This window comes from Vollenhovia emeryi, unplaced genomic scaffold (genome assembly GCF_000949405.1).
Source record: "Vollenhovia emeryi isolate VEMERY1.0 unplaced genomic scaffold, V.emery_V1.0 DF939386.1, whole genome shotgun sequence".
NCBI classification, from domain to species: Eukaryota; Metazoa; Arthropoda; class Insecta; order Hymenoptera; family Formicidae; genus Vollenhovia; species Vollenhovia emeryi.
This window is the reverse complement of record NW_011966980.1, coordinates 32,219-48,847: the sequence shown is the minus strand read 5'-3', so window position 1 is coordinate 48,847 and position 16,629 is coordinate 32,219. Positions and strand designations below refer to the sequence as shown.

Here is a 16,629-nt window from a genome sequence, read left to right as displayed (position 1 = left end):
ATTTTATTTCCTTACTCCTACTCTTTACTCCAGCTTACTCCAAGTATTGTAGACCAGCCTTTATTACAATTCTTCTCTTGCAACGATTTTTTTGGACGCTCGGATAAAACGCGTTTGAAGTACTATGGTAAGTAGCACGTGCCTTGAGTAAATGAGCCTATGTAGGACAGTAGAATGGAGACAACGCGTCGGAATCGCATGGAAAGGATAAAAGTTATTCCGGTGTAAATATCAGGTCACCGCTATTTCACCGTTATTCTTAAAACGAAGCGATTGTCATACTACGTCTATCATCTTGCCTCACCACCGTGACAAATACATTTAGCAGATTATCAGTATTACTTTCAAATTTTGCTATTTGCGCGTAAAACTCTATATCTGACGACAATAAAGAAGATAGCTTGCGATTATAATCATTTCAAAACATATCAGGTTGAAATATTTAATGCTCCGTCATATTTGAATCTAAATACCGTGTAAATACATAGATTACATAGATTTGAATAATTATTATCTAACGTAGCTCTCAAAATAAAATTTCAATTATGTTAAAGCAAAATAACATAGAATTACAGATTATTGGTGAAAGAAGTCAGGTTTTATTCCGATATTGCACATTATAATTTTTATTAAGAATTTTTCCAAAATTATCTAACCGCTGTATCATTTTTTTTTTTAATTTTATTCATTGTTTTTATTCAGCCTTTTATATTCTATTTAGTTTTGCCAATTATTTTTATATTTACTTTTTTATGTATTTCATCTATTATATTCTAACTCTTTCTTCGCTATTATTATTTCATTTATTTTACGAGTGATGAAGACTTTGCGTGGTTCGAAACGTTCCACTAATTTTCTTGATTAAAAAATAATAAATTATATTATTCATATAATAGCATTTTCATCGCTCGTTTATCGACCCACGACGTTTCCACAAAATTAATTATATTAAATTTAGATTGCCAAAGTTTTATTTAGTAACCATATTCGAGTCGGTTTTAATTAATTGGTCAAAGAGTTTCTCTTTCTGTGTAAATATATATGATTCTACGTAAATACTTTTCTTTTTGCCGCGACTAACAATAAGTTTCTCACTGACTTGCACTCATCGGCTTTTGTTCGTATGTAGTTCAGCACGTGATTTTCAATGTTCGGGGTTTCGCCTACGCCATAAGAAAAGTAGATAATCAGGGCATAAGTAGAAGAGAAAAGGTACACAGCGGACTCGCCTTCTTTTACATGCCTGCTCGCTGGGTACTCCCGTTACTTCACGGAATTGTGGGAAATTGGGTACTGAGCCGAGCTAATTAAACGCACTGGCCTTTTGTTTTCAAGGTGCGATACGTGTGAGCCGTACGTGCGCGAAGCTGCGATTAGTTCCATAATACGACGGAAGTGCATGCACTTGTCACGAGAACCAACAATTCTGTCGATAATTCTGAGAGTCAAAAGCTGATTATACCGTTTCTAAGTAATATTAGGTGGTGAACAATGGTTAAAAAGCGTATAATTGAGACATCTCTGAAATCATCATTAGAAATGTCTCATTAGAAAGAATCAATAGAATATGATACTCAGCGCTGGTAATTATTTTTATTTAATTTAAAAAATCTTATATATAATAACGTTAATAATTGTGTAAGTATTGGCAAACAATAAAAGCTTGATATAAAATAGATTACTCGTAACATTCGTAAATGAGAATCTTCTAAAAGCGTTTGCTTTTTTAATTCAAACTGCGTGTCTAAGCTTGCAGCAGATTCTAAGTCTAGCGCTGATGATATTATTTAGCAAGTCGAATGTAGTTGGTAATGTCGTGATGTCATGTTTATAACTTCATCATATCTCTCGTGCATTCTAAAACATGGATATGTCATTGTTTTAATAAGTGCATATAGCGGAGATCTGTCAATTGCTCGTTGTTTATTAATTTAGATTTTGTTGGAAAAATATGAATATGTGAAATGATGAATATCTGTCAACGACGAGCGATTGAATCGATAAAACAATGAGTAATGATGAAACCTGCTCGCGTCTTAGTTGATACCCGACACCAATCGATTTAACGATAAGGACAGCATCGATCTTTTGTAGTTTCAACAGGAAACGGCACGTACTCGAGAGGACAATAACTGGATATGACTCAACGGCAATTGGCAGAAGGCAGCTGGTCGAGAACGTGCGGTTAGAGGAAGCATTTGAAGAGCGTGCGGGAGAAAAAAGAAGAGTTTGACGCGCACGGCGACACGTGGGAAATGCAAGTAACCGTCACTTTAATGCGAGAGACAATCTCGGTCATTAACCTACGGAAGTAGTCTCGTACGTGTTAGAATAAAATGTAAAATTGAGAAACGACGAGAGGACCTACTCTTCGTGTCTCCAACCTCGACCAGTCGCTGTTAGAGGACCGTAGAAGCTTTGCACCGAAAGAAACAAAAACTTAAAACATAATGTAGACCTGCGATAAAAGTGGGAGCTTTTAGAGCTAATGGATCTCTCGCATCGCATTGCCAAATCAATCAATAAAGAATTATAAAAAATTACCACTGTCGAACTAATCGTAAATCAAAGCCGATATGAAAGTACATTTGAAAGTTGTTAAATTACAGTGGAGTAAATAAAGTATCTGTTCTTCGAGTATACGAGTCCTGCGAAATTCAATATATATGTTCCGTGCCATTATAAAAGGCTATTATAAAAATTATGCATTTCGCGAGAGTGTGCTGCGGGTAAATGGGCAAACGACTTTCCTCGCGACAGCGATCGAGCGATAGTCGTTTGCTACGAATCTTCGTGAATTTCTCACGCGTTATTGCCGCGTTAAAACCGCTCCGCCAGCCACTTTCCACGCCGTGGAAAAACGTGCGAGGAACGTGGAAAGTCGATTTACCCGCGTGCGCGATGGAGATGAGAATGCGTGCTGCGTGAGTACGCCACGTCTCATTTACGAGACGCGCGTTTATGCGTGCAACGACGAGCACGTGCCCCTCCAGAGCGAGTGTCTTGCAGCTAACACGACGTTGAAGAACTATTCCGCTTAGCCGGACGGGAGATAGAAATTGAATCTACGGACGGACTATCTCGCAGAATAACCGCGAGCCAGCGCGATCGGCATTAAATTGAGAGAATTTCTACGGAGTAACTAGTTTTTCTAAAGATATTTTTAATCCAGCACTAATTAAATTGGAGCCACTTTGCCGGTTACCAGCCGCGTTATCATTTAAATGATCCTTAATGCAGATCCGGTTTAACGTCACGGATGCTGATGCCGAGTGAAATTTTAAATCAGATAAAGAAGAATCGGTGTGTATCCTCTCACGAAATACGCACGGACTATAATGCGCGCACATTACATACATCATGCGCTAATTGACGAGTAAGCTTCGTTTATTTTCAGATACTTCTCGTCAGCGAATTGCATATGTAAACGAGTGCTTCGGTAATCCGTTGTTAAGTTCAATACCGCCGCGAGCGTGGGATGATCTTGACCCCGAATTGAATCGCACGCGCGATATCTATCAGTCATCATAGAGGAAAATTATGTCTATCGCGTTACGCGTACGTCTGAAAGATCCGATCATCTACTGCTTATTTAAGCACATAAAATTTGCATAAGTTACATTTTTTCACGACGCGAATAAAGTTATTATTTTAAAAGGTGAACAGACTTTTCTATTTTGGAAATCAGCTTCGTCCATTTTATAAAAGCCCTCAAATTTATACGCGATGTCACAATCTGCTCGTAAATACATAACTCGAACGAAATTCGAAAGTTGGCACTAATAATTTAGAAGATCGTATACAATTAATTTATAACGTTCGATTAAGCGCCGTATTGTATATACGCATGCTTGATTAGCGGTAGTTTCGTCGCCGGTTCCGCAAAATCGAGCGTCTCAATGATACGTAAAGTAGAGAATGTCGTTACGAACTACAGGCATTGTCTCATAATCAGTCGACTCATTAAATATCTTGGCGTATAGAAAGCGACAAGTGAATGGGGTGCAGTAACGATTACTATAATCTCCCTAGTGCGTTAATGAGCCATTATATTTGCCACGGGAGATTAATCCATCTTTACACGAAATGCCTATCGGCTATATTGAAGATTTCTAAAAAGATATCCAATTACGTTTTATGGAAAATTCATAACGAAGCGTTACACAAAGGCGCGATTAAGGTAATCATGAAAATGACCGATTTTATATCGCGCTTTATTTTATGCAATACAAAGACGCGATCTTTCTTCTTCATTTGTAACAATAAAACACATACATATGTAGTGGATGATCCTTCAAAGGATCCTTCGAACGAGCGGTCGAATGGTCCGAGCCGAAAACCGAAAAGGACGTAAGAACGCGCGGTAAAACACGATAAAGATCTTTTCTATTGTGGATATGGGTATATATATTCCTGCGTTATAAAAGAGAGTGGACAAATCGATCGCACAATAGAAAAGAGACCTTTATCGTGTTTTACCGCGCGTTCTTACGTCCTTTTCGGTTTTCGGTTATATGTATAATTTTTATTAGCCAAACTTCAGGCATTTATTTATTTAATTATTCTCTCCGAATTAACATTTTTTACAGTAGGAAATTAGAGTTATCTCTCTATTATTGTATATATTTACGTTAATTTAAATTATAGTTTAGTTATTATGATTTTTATTATGTGTCGCACATGCAAAATCTGTGTATTGAAAATTATCTATTTAACCAAATTATATTGTCACGTATTCAGAGAGATTACGGTGACATTGAGATGTCTATTTATGAGTTTATTGTTTACATATATGTGAAATATATCATTTTTGCACGTATTTTTATTTAAGTATCTTTGAAAACTTTATTATCGCAAACGCTCAAAAATATTCCTCCCGATATAACTTAACAAGTTTTTACACAACAACCACTTAACACTATATCGTTATTTATATCGATAACCGATTACTGAGGATTAAGAAGAATTCACGCACCTTTGGCGGCCAGAACGATGAAAAGGAGGAAAATTGTCCTGCGTTCCATTTCGGCGAGCGCGAACTCCTCCGCGTGAACCCCGGCCTGGAATGTCCTCTCAGGAAACTGTCGTACCGGAAAATGTCCTTCCGGAAAACTATCGAGGAGGCTGTTCCGATTCGAAACAGCAATCAATATGTCCGCACTCCGTTAGAAAAGTTCACCGAATGCACCTCAGAGAAAACATCATTTTGGGGCGCGAGCGACCCTCTCTTCAGTTTTCTTTCCGAGCACTGAACGCGATCGCCCGTTCGAATCGGAGAATCGAGTAAACGCGCGTGCGAACTTGTGTTCCCCCCCGAGGTATCTTCGAACGGGGTTAATGTGACAATAAACGATGGTGCTGGTGCGTCCACCGATGGAACTCGTGGACGGAGTCTCTCGTAGACCGGCGTCGGACGTTCTTGCCTGAGGACTGAAGCGCTAGTTCCCCGGCAGGAAGTCATCCAGGTATTCTGCTCCCCCACCTGTCGTTCTCTGGCTACCACCACTTCAGCAGGTAACGACCGCTGTGCCGGTTGCCATCAGGAACGAGGCTGGCCTGTGCGACTGACTGACTGTTCATCCCCTCTTCTACTTACGCGCCTCTCCTCCGGTATTCAGGCCAACCTGCGAGCCAACACGTCACCGAGTAGCAAGAACACGATCCCTTGGGATTTGATATGGTTGTTTTTTATACGGAAGAAATTTTTGACCGGTCTTTTTCAGATTCCTTTCCGGAAAGGGATTATATTGTAGTAGATTCATCTCTTCGGTTGTAATTACCTGTAGTTACAAATAAAAGCAGAATACACGTGGTTTGTAAATAATAAAGTTGCGTATTATATCTCTTATCTTTAAATATTTTTCTTCAAAGCACCAGTTTTTGTTTCGAGCTTTTTATAGTCACTGAATTTATAACGTGACCAATGCTCTGTAATTAATAAATTCAATACTTTGTCTAATTAGAATTAGATTTAATTATAATTTGTAATTGCATATTAATAACGATTATAAAAAAAGTGTTGCTGATGACGAAGTGCTATGCGTAGCTTACCGCTTACGTGCATCGTAACACGTTGCCGTTACGGTAAAATGTCGAAAACGTCTAATCCGAGTCGTTATAACTAGCGTTTTACGTCAAAGTTAATTCCAAGGATTACGGGTATCTCCCAGATCCGCATAATTTCTAACGTTTCTATTCCGCACGATAATTGATAATTACCAGCATACAACCGTCATACGGGATATAATTGTGGTTTCGCAGGGCGAAGTGCGTCGCTCGACATGGGACCGTAGAAATGGAAACAAGGTATCTCGGGGGAAATAATATATGCAGAGTTCCTGCAAGAGTGCGCGCAATTGTGAAAACCCGTGGAAATTCTACGGCAATTTGTAGCAATGTACTCGCGATTGAGAACAATATGTGTATAATTTTGCGAAAAGCACAAGTGGGGCCGTAATTTGTACATACGTAAGTAACGTACGAATTATTTTGCAACGCGACAAATTAAATAAATCGCGGAAGAAAGACATTTCTTGCAAAATATACAATGCAACAGAATCAGCAATCTTTATAAGCAGTCAAAATGTTTTTAATATTTGTATAAAGCGTTTACTTGAAGTCTACTCTTACATTTTTTATTTTTAACGTTAAAAGATGCACCTTAAAATATTTTCCAAATTTTATGTAGATACATGTAAATATAATAGTGAATTCAGCAGTTTGCACCAGTACGCATTGAGTGCGCACTAAGGCTTGTTTACAGTCATTTCTTATATTTAAGGATTCTCTTAAATATTCTTTTTAAATACTTCTTAGCCAGTAAAATAATCCGTATAGCATTTGTACGGATCATTTGTTTGGCTAAATAGTTTTTGGACACGATAAATATAATAGTGGATTCTGAGCAAGCCTTGGTGTGCACTCAGTGCGCATTAGTGCAACCTGCCGAATTCGCTGTAAAATATAATAATGTATACACGTGAGACATTTCCAAGAATTTTATGAGTTTTTAAAATGCCATGTTTGTCCCACACTATAAAAAGAAATATATAAAATATAGCAATTACACTATTAATAATTACGGAAATATATAAATGTATACACAATACTTTTACCAAAAAAATTTTGTTACTCTTTGTTGTGTAAATACTTGTTTATACACGATGAAAAATTTCAAAAATATAAAATTTACACAATTAAAAGCAAGCAGTTTACTTATTACACAAGGTAATAATTTTACTTGCAAGGAGTAAATTTACTGACGTATGTAAATATACACCTTTAATAGATGGTCTCAATATTACCCACTATAATATTTGTAATTTTACATGTAATATTTTTACAGTGCACGATTACATGATTTTCAGGGTAAATTTTAAGAAAAAGTTCTCTCCCCGTGTAGTTTCGGTTTTGATGTAGCGCGCATTCTGTTATTTCTTCACAGATCAGAAAGAACCTAAATTCTATGCAGGTGCTCGAGCAGGTAGGACTAGAGACGGAGGGAGTCAACGAACCGCGTCACCCTAAACTCGCTTGCCTAACCCTCAGAGTTTCCTCGTCCGGGTTTATGGTTTCTTCGTGATGCTAACTATAAGGAGCGTCCATAATTCTATCTTTACCGAGCGCCTCATGCGTGCTGATCAACACAACCATGAAATTTAATAGTCTACGTGCAGTCTTAAAAGTGTTCCACGTCGGGATTTATTTTTGCTCCAGCGAGCATCGCTAAAGACTTTGAAAAAATTAAAAAACAGAAGAAACTCTCTTTATTTTTTTTGCGCGTTTACACGACGCAAAAAAAATAATTATTCTCACTTAATTCGAAAATATTTCTTTTGACAACAGGAAGGACAAAATATCTTTGTTTCCAAATAAATGGAAGACTACGTGATTTTTCGAATAATTTCACGAGGAGGTCAAACAAATTTTCGAAGCTCGATGGACTGTTTGTATATTCGTGTAATATCTTGTATTTATAACAATTGATAGCAGTTTGGTGACGCCAGTCAAGAATTTAAATAAATGTGAGACGAATCTTACATAAAATACAACGAATCTTACATTTGTAGGCACTCTTGTAAGTTTGTTACCTGAAGAGGACCAGTATTACTGGCCGAAACGTCGTATTTTATTATAATAAAGAATAGGGTTGTAAAGTGAATTTTGAAAAAAAAATAATTATCATTTTTATCAACTCTGATATAGATAATAATTATTGCAACAAAAAAAAATTTTTTTTATATTATATTTTCCTGTAAAATGAGCTTTAAAGTTCAATAAAAATTTCAAATATAGTCACGTGATCTGAAACGGCACGTTATTGGTGTGACGTCATGATGCGAGCGCCCGTCTGCGCGCGCGTTCAATCAGTGTATTTCCAACCTCAACTTCATGACAGATTCTTGAGTATCAGTATAAGAATGGCAAATAAACTTGAATCCGGCTTTGTAAAAGCCGATGCACGTAATCTGCCACGAATTGATATGTTTATGATATTAGATTTTATTAAAAAAAGTGACAACTTTAACTGTGGAGAAGTACGCAATGTAAAATTAGCAGCGTAAGTATATGAAACTCACCTTTCGTTCGACTACTTCTTTATACTTCTTTTTGATTATTAATCTGATGAAAAGAAAATCTATACCTATTTTTGTAGATCATCTCGAACAAGCTATGGAGATCAAGCGATAGGTTATGTGTGTCTCAAAAGAGACGGAGAGATCTGCGAGTCACGCCACGAGAATCATCCGCTCCCCATGCGACCATATGCTACCGAACTTCGGCTCCATTCGGCGCTCGCATCGTGACGTCACGAACTGTTCGGTTCTTTCCGGAACGTTCGAATACAGCTTCGCGGGTCCGATTATTTAACAAGCCATAACTTGTTAAATAATTGAGAAAAAAAATTGGGGAAAAAATTTGTATCATAAACTCATATACATAGATTAAAATTCCGTTAAAAAAAAATTGCTTTACAACCCTATTGCCAGTAAGATCGTTTCCACGCTTATTTAAATTTTTGTATTTATATTCATAACCCTTTTCTTATGAGAGAGAATAGCAATGAATAAGTCGAAAGCTACGTAACCGGGTTCTTGCTGCGACGCATAGCTTGTCCGCCGCATTCCATGCCTCTCGATCAAGAGAGGTCGCGATCGATTATTCAATTAGAAACTAAATGTGCGAGCATGCGACCAGCATCGTCTACGCGCGCGCATCGCCGCCGCATGCGGTCGCATGCGTTGCATTCATGCCGGCTGCTTTACGACGCGCTGCATCGAGGCAGCCACGCGCGAGGGATTCTCGATTACTTTACCTCTTGTTTATTCTACTTTGCGGTAGAGCGGATACTCGACCGATAGCAAAACAAGGATCAAAATACTGGCCACTTGTTCGATGCAGAAAACGCGACGCGCGCGAGGAAGGCGTTCGGAGCGCGCGCACTTCGCGACATATTTAATGCCGCGCATTAAAGTCTCCGTGAAGAGCCGAGATCCGAACGAATGTTCTCCGCTAGAGCAGGTGCATTACGATTTGAATGTTATTGAATGTTTCTTACAAGTATACTTGCGAATATTTATTTTCGTGTGAAAATGTAAACATAATTATGTACTTTTTTCTAAAATAAAGACATTTACGTACAATCTTATTCGATACCTAAGAGATAAGTACGTACCTACTTAAATAAAAATACTGTTTTCAAATATCGCTGAATTATTCAACATTGAATCTTGACCGGTCATTTCTCGACGCGTACACGCTGCAATGTGGATCGCATCGGATTAACCGTGTGATACTCGATGGAGCCGACTCGAGCTACTTTGTGCCGGTCGCGGAACCGAGTGCAGGGCGTTATCTCCGCGGTCATCTTTACGAGGCATGTATCCGTACAAAGTATCGAATCGAAAAGTAGCGAGGCCAGATTTGGTAGAAGGTGGAAATTCGGCGCGACGAAAGCTAGCGGTGTGTGTCGCTTCACGAGTCAACCTCGAATCGAGTCACTTGTTAGTAACGCCGGCTTCTTGACCCACATACCGCGACCGCCATATAACAAACGTAACACTTTGCGGCCGCGTGTGCACTCACGGACGGGCACACGAATGCATCGAACACGTCCGTGGCGCGTATAAATGTGTGCGCCACACGCATACACGCAGCACACATCTCGCGCGACTGCTTCGTCGTGTAGGATCAGGTTTTCATTCCCGACGATTCTCTTAGACTCAAAAAATTACGATTTTTAAATTCAAGTTGGACGAGCCACGGCATATAAGTTACCTTGCGTTCATTTAAAAGACATTAGCAATCCTTATTATTAGAGGGAGAGCAATTATTAAATATTTTGCGCTACGAGTAAAATAGCAGTATCTAAAAAAAATCAAATATCATCGCGTGAACACAACTGCAATACGCATTACACCACCTTAAACGTTCGTAGCGGATAATTATCAGAGGAAAAGTAATTAGTTTGTTATTTATTACAGCTATTATATTCACTCGCGCGCGAGATGTGTGAGCAAATGTTCTTATCGCACTCTCCGCGCGTATATGTGTGAGAAATTAAATTGGCAAAGCGACCAACGATAAAAGAGCACACAACTCCACGTACGAGTTGCTCGTAGTAATTAGCCACTACGGATTTGCACAAAATGAGTATTACGCGTGAATTATCTTGCGGTACTTTTCCACAACTTTACACGAGGAATTTCCTTTCGTCAGTTCACGCGTTTCGTACATACGATACGTCGGTTTCTTGAAAGTAGTTACGGTATTGTTCCTGGAACAATTATTGTATCTTCTGCAGAATTTATAAAGGGAGAAAATTAAGTAATTTGTACCTTGTTTTATATCGTTAGCGTTGTTACATGCAAAGAGAAAGGGGGAAAGATAGCCAGATGATACTGCCGCTACAATTTTAAGTATAGCTTCCTCGCAAAATATCTATTAGAGGCGCGAAACTTTCCTTATTACATGCTTCCTTATTGTATAAATCGCCACGGTCCTCATCGCTCGATATCTCGTCATTTTGGATCGCGGAACAAGTCGAGATACAATTTTTATCATCTTAATCTTTCTAGCCGCCAGCGAAACGATCGCCATATAAGGAAACTTCCTGCCGCGTGATCTAGACACGTCGTAACTGCAGCAACTATTTCAACTTTTCTCTCTTACCTTTCACCTCGACCGTCAAGCCTCGCAATGACGACTGAATTCCACGAGTTCTCTCTCTTTCCACTCCGCGTCATCAACTCTTTGATTGAGCGCGTTATTAAACTTTCGAAGAGCTCGTTGAATAATCGGAAGATCTGACAATGCGAATAACGACGAGTTCATTGACCGACGTGTTCTAATCCGGTAGAACCGAATACAAGTTCCTCCGCTAGTCGTATTGGGGAAGCCAATAACTGTGGATTATGCAACGTCTCGTCCGGATGGATACTATGTAGTGCGTTCCTCGCCACGTAGATCTCAACAGGTATTTTAAAGCGACTAAAAAGCTTTTAACGTTTGTGCGTTGGCCCGATGGCCGCGCACGCGCGGGTCGCGCCCCCCTTGGTGCTTCATTGTTTTCCTGTTGCGTAGAGACTCAACAGTGCGACAATTTTTCTGTGCAATTTTCTCTTAATATTCTTAGCCCTTTTTCAGTCCATAATGGGGAAGTCAACTCACAAATCGAAGAAACGGAAGAGGTCGTCATCGAGGGATCGGCTAGCGGGTATCGAAAGAATGCAGGTCGGTCCTGAAGAATAACTCCATGGTTAAGAGGGACGATCATAGCTGCGAAAATCAAAATCAGGCAGGCGCGGCGTTGTATGCCTTGGGCGAGGCCATCTCTGATTTCTTGAAGCCTGAGACACAACCCTCTCTGAGTCCTGAGGTTCGTGGGGCAGTCGCCAAGGTCAATGAAGGTGCCACGATACTGGCAGACCTCTTTTATCGTCTCTCACAGTCTCGGAGGGCCCAGATTAAACCGGCGGACAATTTCCTGTTTGGTGCGGCTTTTGGAGAGGAATTTAAGAAGGCCTCTTCGATGGAAAAGTCCTCCAGAAGCCTTATAAAACCGTCTTTGACGGTGTCAAAGAGAGTGCAGCAACCAATTAAAGGTCCAGTACAGAGGGATTGCACCACTTCGGAAAACTCCCGCGCCCCTGCCCAGAAGACGAGACCGAAGGCGACGAGGAGGTCAGGGGCATCGAGCAGCAGACGCCAGTCGCCAGTGCAGTCCAGGTCTCGATTCAGGAGACGTTAAACAACACGCAGGTACAAATTGCGGGGAGACTATCTCATTTCTTTTCTAAATGGAAAGAGATCATCTCGGACCCGATAATCCTGCAAACCATCAGGGGCTATCGACTGCCTTTTAAATCTCATCCACCTGACCAAACTACTGAACCGACAGTTCGCCTGTCAAAATCTGAAGAGCAGATCTGCCTCTCAAAAATTTCCAGACTTCTCAATACTAGGGCAATAGAAATTGTATCGGAATGTCAGGGTCAGTTTGTGTCCCCTTTCTTCGTGATTAAGAAATCTTCAGGTGGTTGGAGATTTATTTTAAACCTTAAATACCTTAACAGGTTTATTAACGCTTCACACTTCAAGTTGGAGGACTAGAGGACAGTGGTCCGCCTTCTCTCGCCCCACGATTTCCTGGCTTCAATAGATTTGCAGGATGCCTATTTTCCAGTGCCAATTGCCCAGGAGGATAGAAAATATCTGCGTTTTCGCTTCCGAAACCAGCTCTTCCAATTTAAGGTCCTACCGTTCGGACTCGCCTCAGCTCCGTACATCTTTACGAAGCTGTTGAAGCCGGCAATGTTCTCTCTTAGGGAGAAGGGCTTCCTGTCAGTCGTTTACCTGGACGATTTTCTTCTTATTGCACCCTCTCATCAGGAATGTCTCGAAAATATCTCGGCGACAGGGACGCTCTTATCTTCACTCGGTTTCATTATCAATAAATCCAAGAGCGCCCTCACTCAAGCAAAATCGTGTCGTTTTTTGGGTTTTATTTTTGATACAGTTCGTTTCTCTGTCTCGATTCCTTCGGACAAAAGGCAAGGTCTCAAACAATTAACTCACTCTATGTTGGATAAGAAATCGTGTAAAATTCGATCCCTGGCTAATTACATTGGATCCCTAATCTCAGTCTGCCCAGCAGTCCAGTATGGCATCTTACATACTAAGATCCTAGAGAAAGTAAAATTTTCCAGCTCTCTTAGCCTCACAGGGCGACTTCGAGAGTGAAATGATCCTTCCAGACTCTATTAGAGAGGATCTTCGGTGGTGGAAGAACATTTTTTCGGATACCCTCCCAACGCAATTTTATTAGATCGGGCAACTTTAAACTGGAGATTTTTACAGACGCTTCCTTAACAGGTTGGGGTGCGGTCTGTGGCGAATTACGCACCCATGGTTTCTGGTCACCGGAGGATAAACAAAACCATATAAATTACTTAGAGCTTCTCGCGATTTTTCATGCATTAAGATGCTTTGCGGCGCATTTGAAGAATTGCGATATTTTATTGAGGGTAGATAACTCGACCGCGCTTTCTTACGTAAATCGCATGGGATCGGTCAAATTTCCTCATTTATCCGATCTCGCTCGAAAAATCTGGTCCTGGTGCGCGGATCGAAATTTATTTATTTACGCATCTTATATTCCGTCAGCTCAGAATATTGAAGCTGACACCGAGTCACGTACCTTTTCAGAAGAAACTGAATGGACGCTTCAGCAGGACTACTTCAATAGGATTGAGTCTGGTTTCGGCCCCTTTGATATTGATTTGTTTGCCTCATCAATCAACGCAAAATGCCCTCGTTTCGTTTCCTGGTTTCCAGACCCCCTAGCGGTCGCGGTTGACGCATTTTCACTACATTGGGGCAGCATGTACTTTTACGCTTTCCCCCCATTTATTTTAATTCTAAGGATCCTACGAAAGATTATTACTGACAAGGCAGAGGGCGTGGTCGTGGTCCCTTGGTGGCCGTGGTTTCCATTGTTCAAACGGTTTATTATTAACCATCCAATTCGTTTTGAACCGGACGTTAATTTGTTATCGTCCCCTTTCAGACAGACACACCCAGCATGGAGCAGGATTTCCCTGGTTGCCGCGAAGTTATCCGCCAGGCATTTATAACCAGAGGAACGCCAACAACAGCAATGGACGCAATACTTGCATCTATAAGGGGAACAACTATGGCTCAATATGCAAAGCCCATCAAACGATGGTGGTACTTCTGTAAGACGAAGCAGAATAGTTGTTTCCGTCCATCAGTCTCGTCGGTGCTGGATTTTTTATCAACCTTGCTATCGGAGGTCGGGTCATATGCCACGCTGAATACATATCGTTCAGCCATCTCTCTTCTATCTTCAAACGAGTTGGGCTCTCACCCTCTGATAAAGAGATTTTTTAGAGGGGTAGCCGCGATCAGACCTCAACGCCCACGTTACGATATTATCTGGGATCCAGCCCCAGTGGTTGAGCATCTTGCTACCTTATACCCTCATAAGAACCTATCTCTGGAATCACTCTCCAGAAAGTTAGCTACGCCTCTGGCGCTTACAACCGCCCAAAGGATGCAGACGTTCGCAGCAATAAACATCTCAAACATTGTTTTTTCGGAAGCCTTGATTATTAAGATTCCAGCTAGACTTAAAACCTCGGGAATGGGTCTCAACCCATACTCACGTTCCGTCCTTTCTTAGACAGACCAGGACTTTGCGTTTTCTCCCTAACAAAATATTACATAACGCTCACACAGGAGCTTCGTGGTGAGAATTGTGATTCTCTGTTCATTTCTTTTCGTGCACCCCATAGGGCAGTATCCGCCCAGACTTTAGGACGATGGGTTAAGGCGGAATTAAACAAAGCGGGAATCGACGTATCGATCTTCTCGGCACATTCCACGCGTCATGCCTCAACTTCTTTTGCGGCCAGCAAAGGAGTTAATGTGGATGAGATTCGACGCACGGCGGGCTGGACCAGCTCCTCCAACGTCTTTGCTCGTTTCTATAATCGCCCCATCGTTAAGGATCCATCCTTTCAATCAGTTATTCTTAACAATTAATACCGATGGCTTGAAAATTGTCTCATTTACATGAATAAATTTCTTTTTTCATTTCCTTGCAAATCTTAGCTTTAAACATCTACATAGTATCCATCCGGACGAGACGTTGCATAATTGAGAAATTGAACGAACTTACCTGAAGTGAAGTTCGATTACAATTATGCTGTCTCGTCCGGATGGAGGGTCCCTCCCACCCCTTTTCTCCCAAAACCAGATTTGCTAGCTTTAAAGATATGAAGCACCAAGGGGGGCGCGACCCGCGCGTGCGCGGCCATCGGGCCAACACACAAACGTTAAAAGCTTTTTAGTCGCTTTAAAATACCTATTGAGATCTACGTGGCGAGGAACGCACTACATAGTATCCATCCGGACGAGACAGCATAATTGTAATCGAACTTCACTTCAGGTAAGTTCGTTCAATTTCTCAAGTATCTATGACGCGTAAACTTACACGGTCGGTCTCGCACGCGTGTACTAGCTACGCTTACACTTGGCGCGAGACACTACCGTGTCTCGTGATAGCCCTTCTCTATTTCGTGCACACTAGAGTCCCTCTAATCAGAGCCTGGCCAACAGGCCAGTTTCGGAATATATTTCTTTCTCTCTCGCATTCACTTTGCCAAAACTGCCTGTTGGCCAGACTCTCTGATTAGAGGGACTCTAGTGCACACATGAAACGATCGAGGAGTCGACGTCTTCGAATTTCCGGGTGATCAAACGAGGAATATATTATATCACTATTATTACTCATGTGGTTTTCCTCTTTTAGAACTCATTCTCTTCTCCGATGCCGAGTAATTTTAATTATAATTTAATTACTCGTCTCTTTCTTGTCAGATTCCACAACGTTCCTTCGTATCCGCTTGAAGTCGAGGAAATTAAATCTTCAAACTGAATACCAAACTACATTCCATTACAGAAGAGATTTGTATCCGACGTACTGAATCTGAGGAAGATCTTTTCGCAAAGCCAACGTACGTGTACATTTATTATTGCAAAAACTTTTGTGTACTTTTTTTTCCCAGAGCACATGTGCATGCTGTTAGTATAACTTAAATTGTTCTTCGCGCGCGCGTGTGTGATGTTTTCCCGCAGCCTGCCCGCTATATGCTACGTACTTCATCGTTACCGCGCCTCGTACGACCCCGATCTAGCCTGTAGGAAATTTGTTAAGAAAGCCGATGCCTATGGAAAGTCAAAGCAGCGAAGAGATGGAAGACGGCGATATAGTCGCGATTATATTGTTGTCCGTTCGCATGCGCAATACGCATAAATTTTCTCACGCGGCCGTGCGTTTTCCACTGCCATTGTGCACCTTGCACTCTTGTGTAACTCTAATCGATTGATCAAGCAACGAGCTAATTCACTAGGGACCAATTAATTCAATGGGCAAGAAGGAAGGGCACGATTTTCCGTTAAGAGTCTTCCGGTGAACTCGCAGTTGCATCATAAATTACAGTCATGGAAGTTCTTATAAACGCAGGTATTTTACATTTGCATCAATTGCATAAGAAATAATTTGCTGTGGCAAGCAGTGGATTTTTTTTTTACTGAAAGGCCATC

General features: G+C 40.8%; 2 protein-coding genes across 2 annotated transcripts in view; one reads left to right on the top strand and one right to left on the bottom strand.

The window, feature by feature from the left end:
• The window catches only part of LOC105558062, a 35,453-nt gene extending 30,419 nt beyond the window's left edge, over positions 1–5,034 (bottom strand). The window contains exon 1 of the mRNA XM_012005561.1: positions 4,976–5,034. Within this exon, the coding sequence (XP_011860951.1) occupies positions 4,976–5,024 (49 nt within the window). The 5' untranslated portion in view covers positions 5,025–5,034. The remainder of the gene's footprint in view (positions 1–4,975) is intronic.
• A 3,206-nt stretch (positions 5,035–8,240) lies between these two features.
• Positions 8,241–9,063, top strand: LOC105558060. The gene is made up of 2 exons (XM_012005559.1): positions 8,241–8,560; positions 8,657–9,063. Exons 1-2 carry the CDS (start codon positions 8,334–8,336, stop codon positions 8,805–8,807), a joined length of 378 nt encoding a protein of 125 aa, XP_011860949.1. The 5' UTR covers positions 8,241–8,333; the 3' UTR covers positions 8,808–9,063.
• The last annotated feature ends 7,566 nt before the right edge of the window (positions 9,064–16,629 follow it).

Bases quoted from the DNA above. Each gene is read 5' to 3' on its own strand.
- LOC105558060 (XM_012005559.1), top strand. From the start codon at position 8,334: ATGATGCGAGCGCCCGTCTGCGCGCGCGTTCAATCAGTGTATTTCCAA. The intron at 8,561-8,656 runs GTAAGTATATGA...CTATTTTTGTAG, and splicing joins CGCAATGTAAAATTAGCAGC to ATCATCTCGAACAAGCTATG.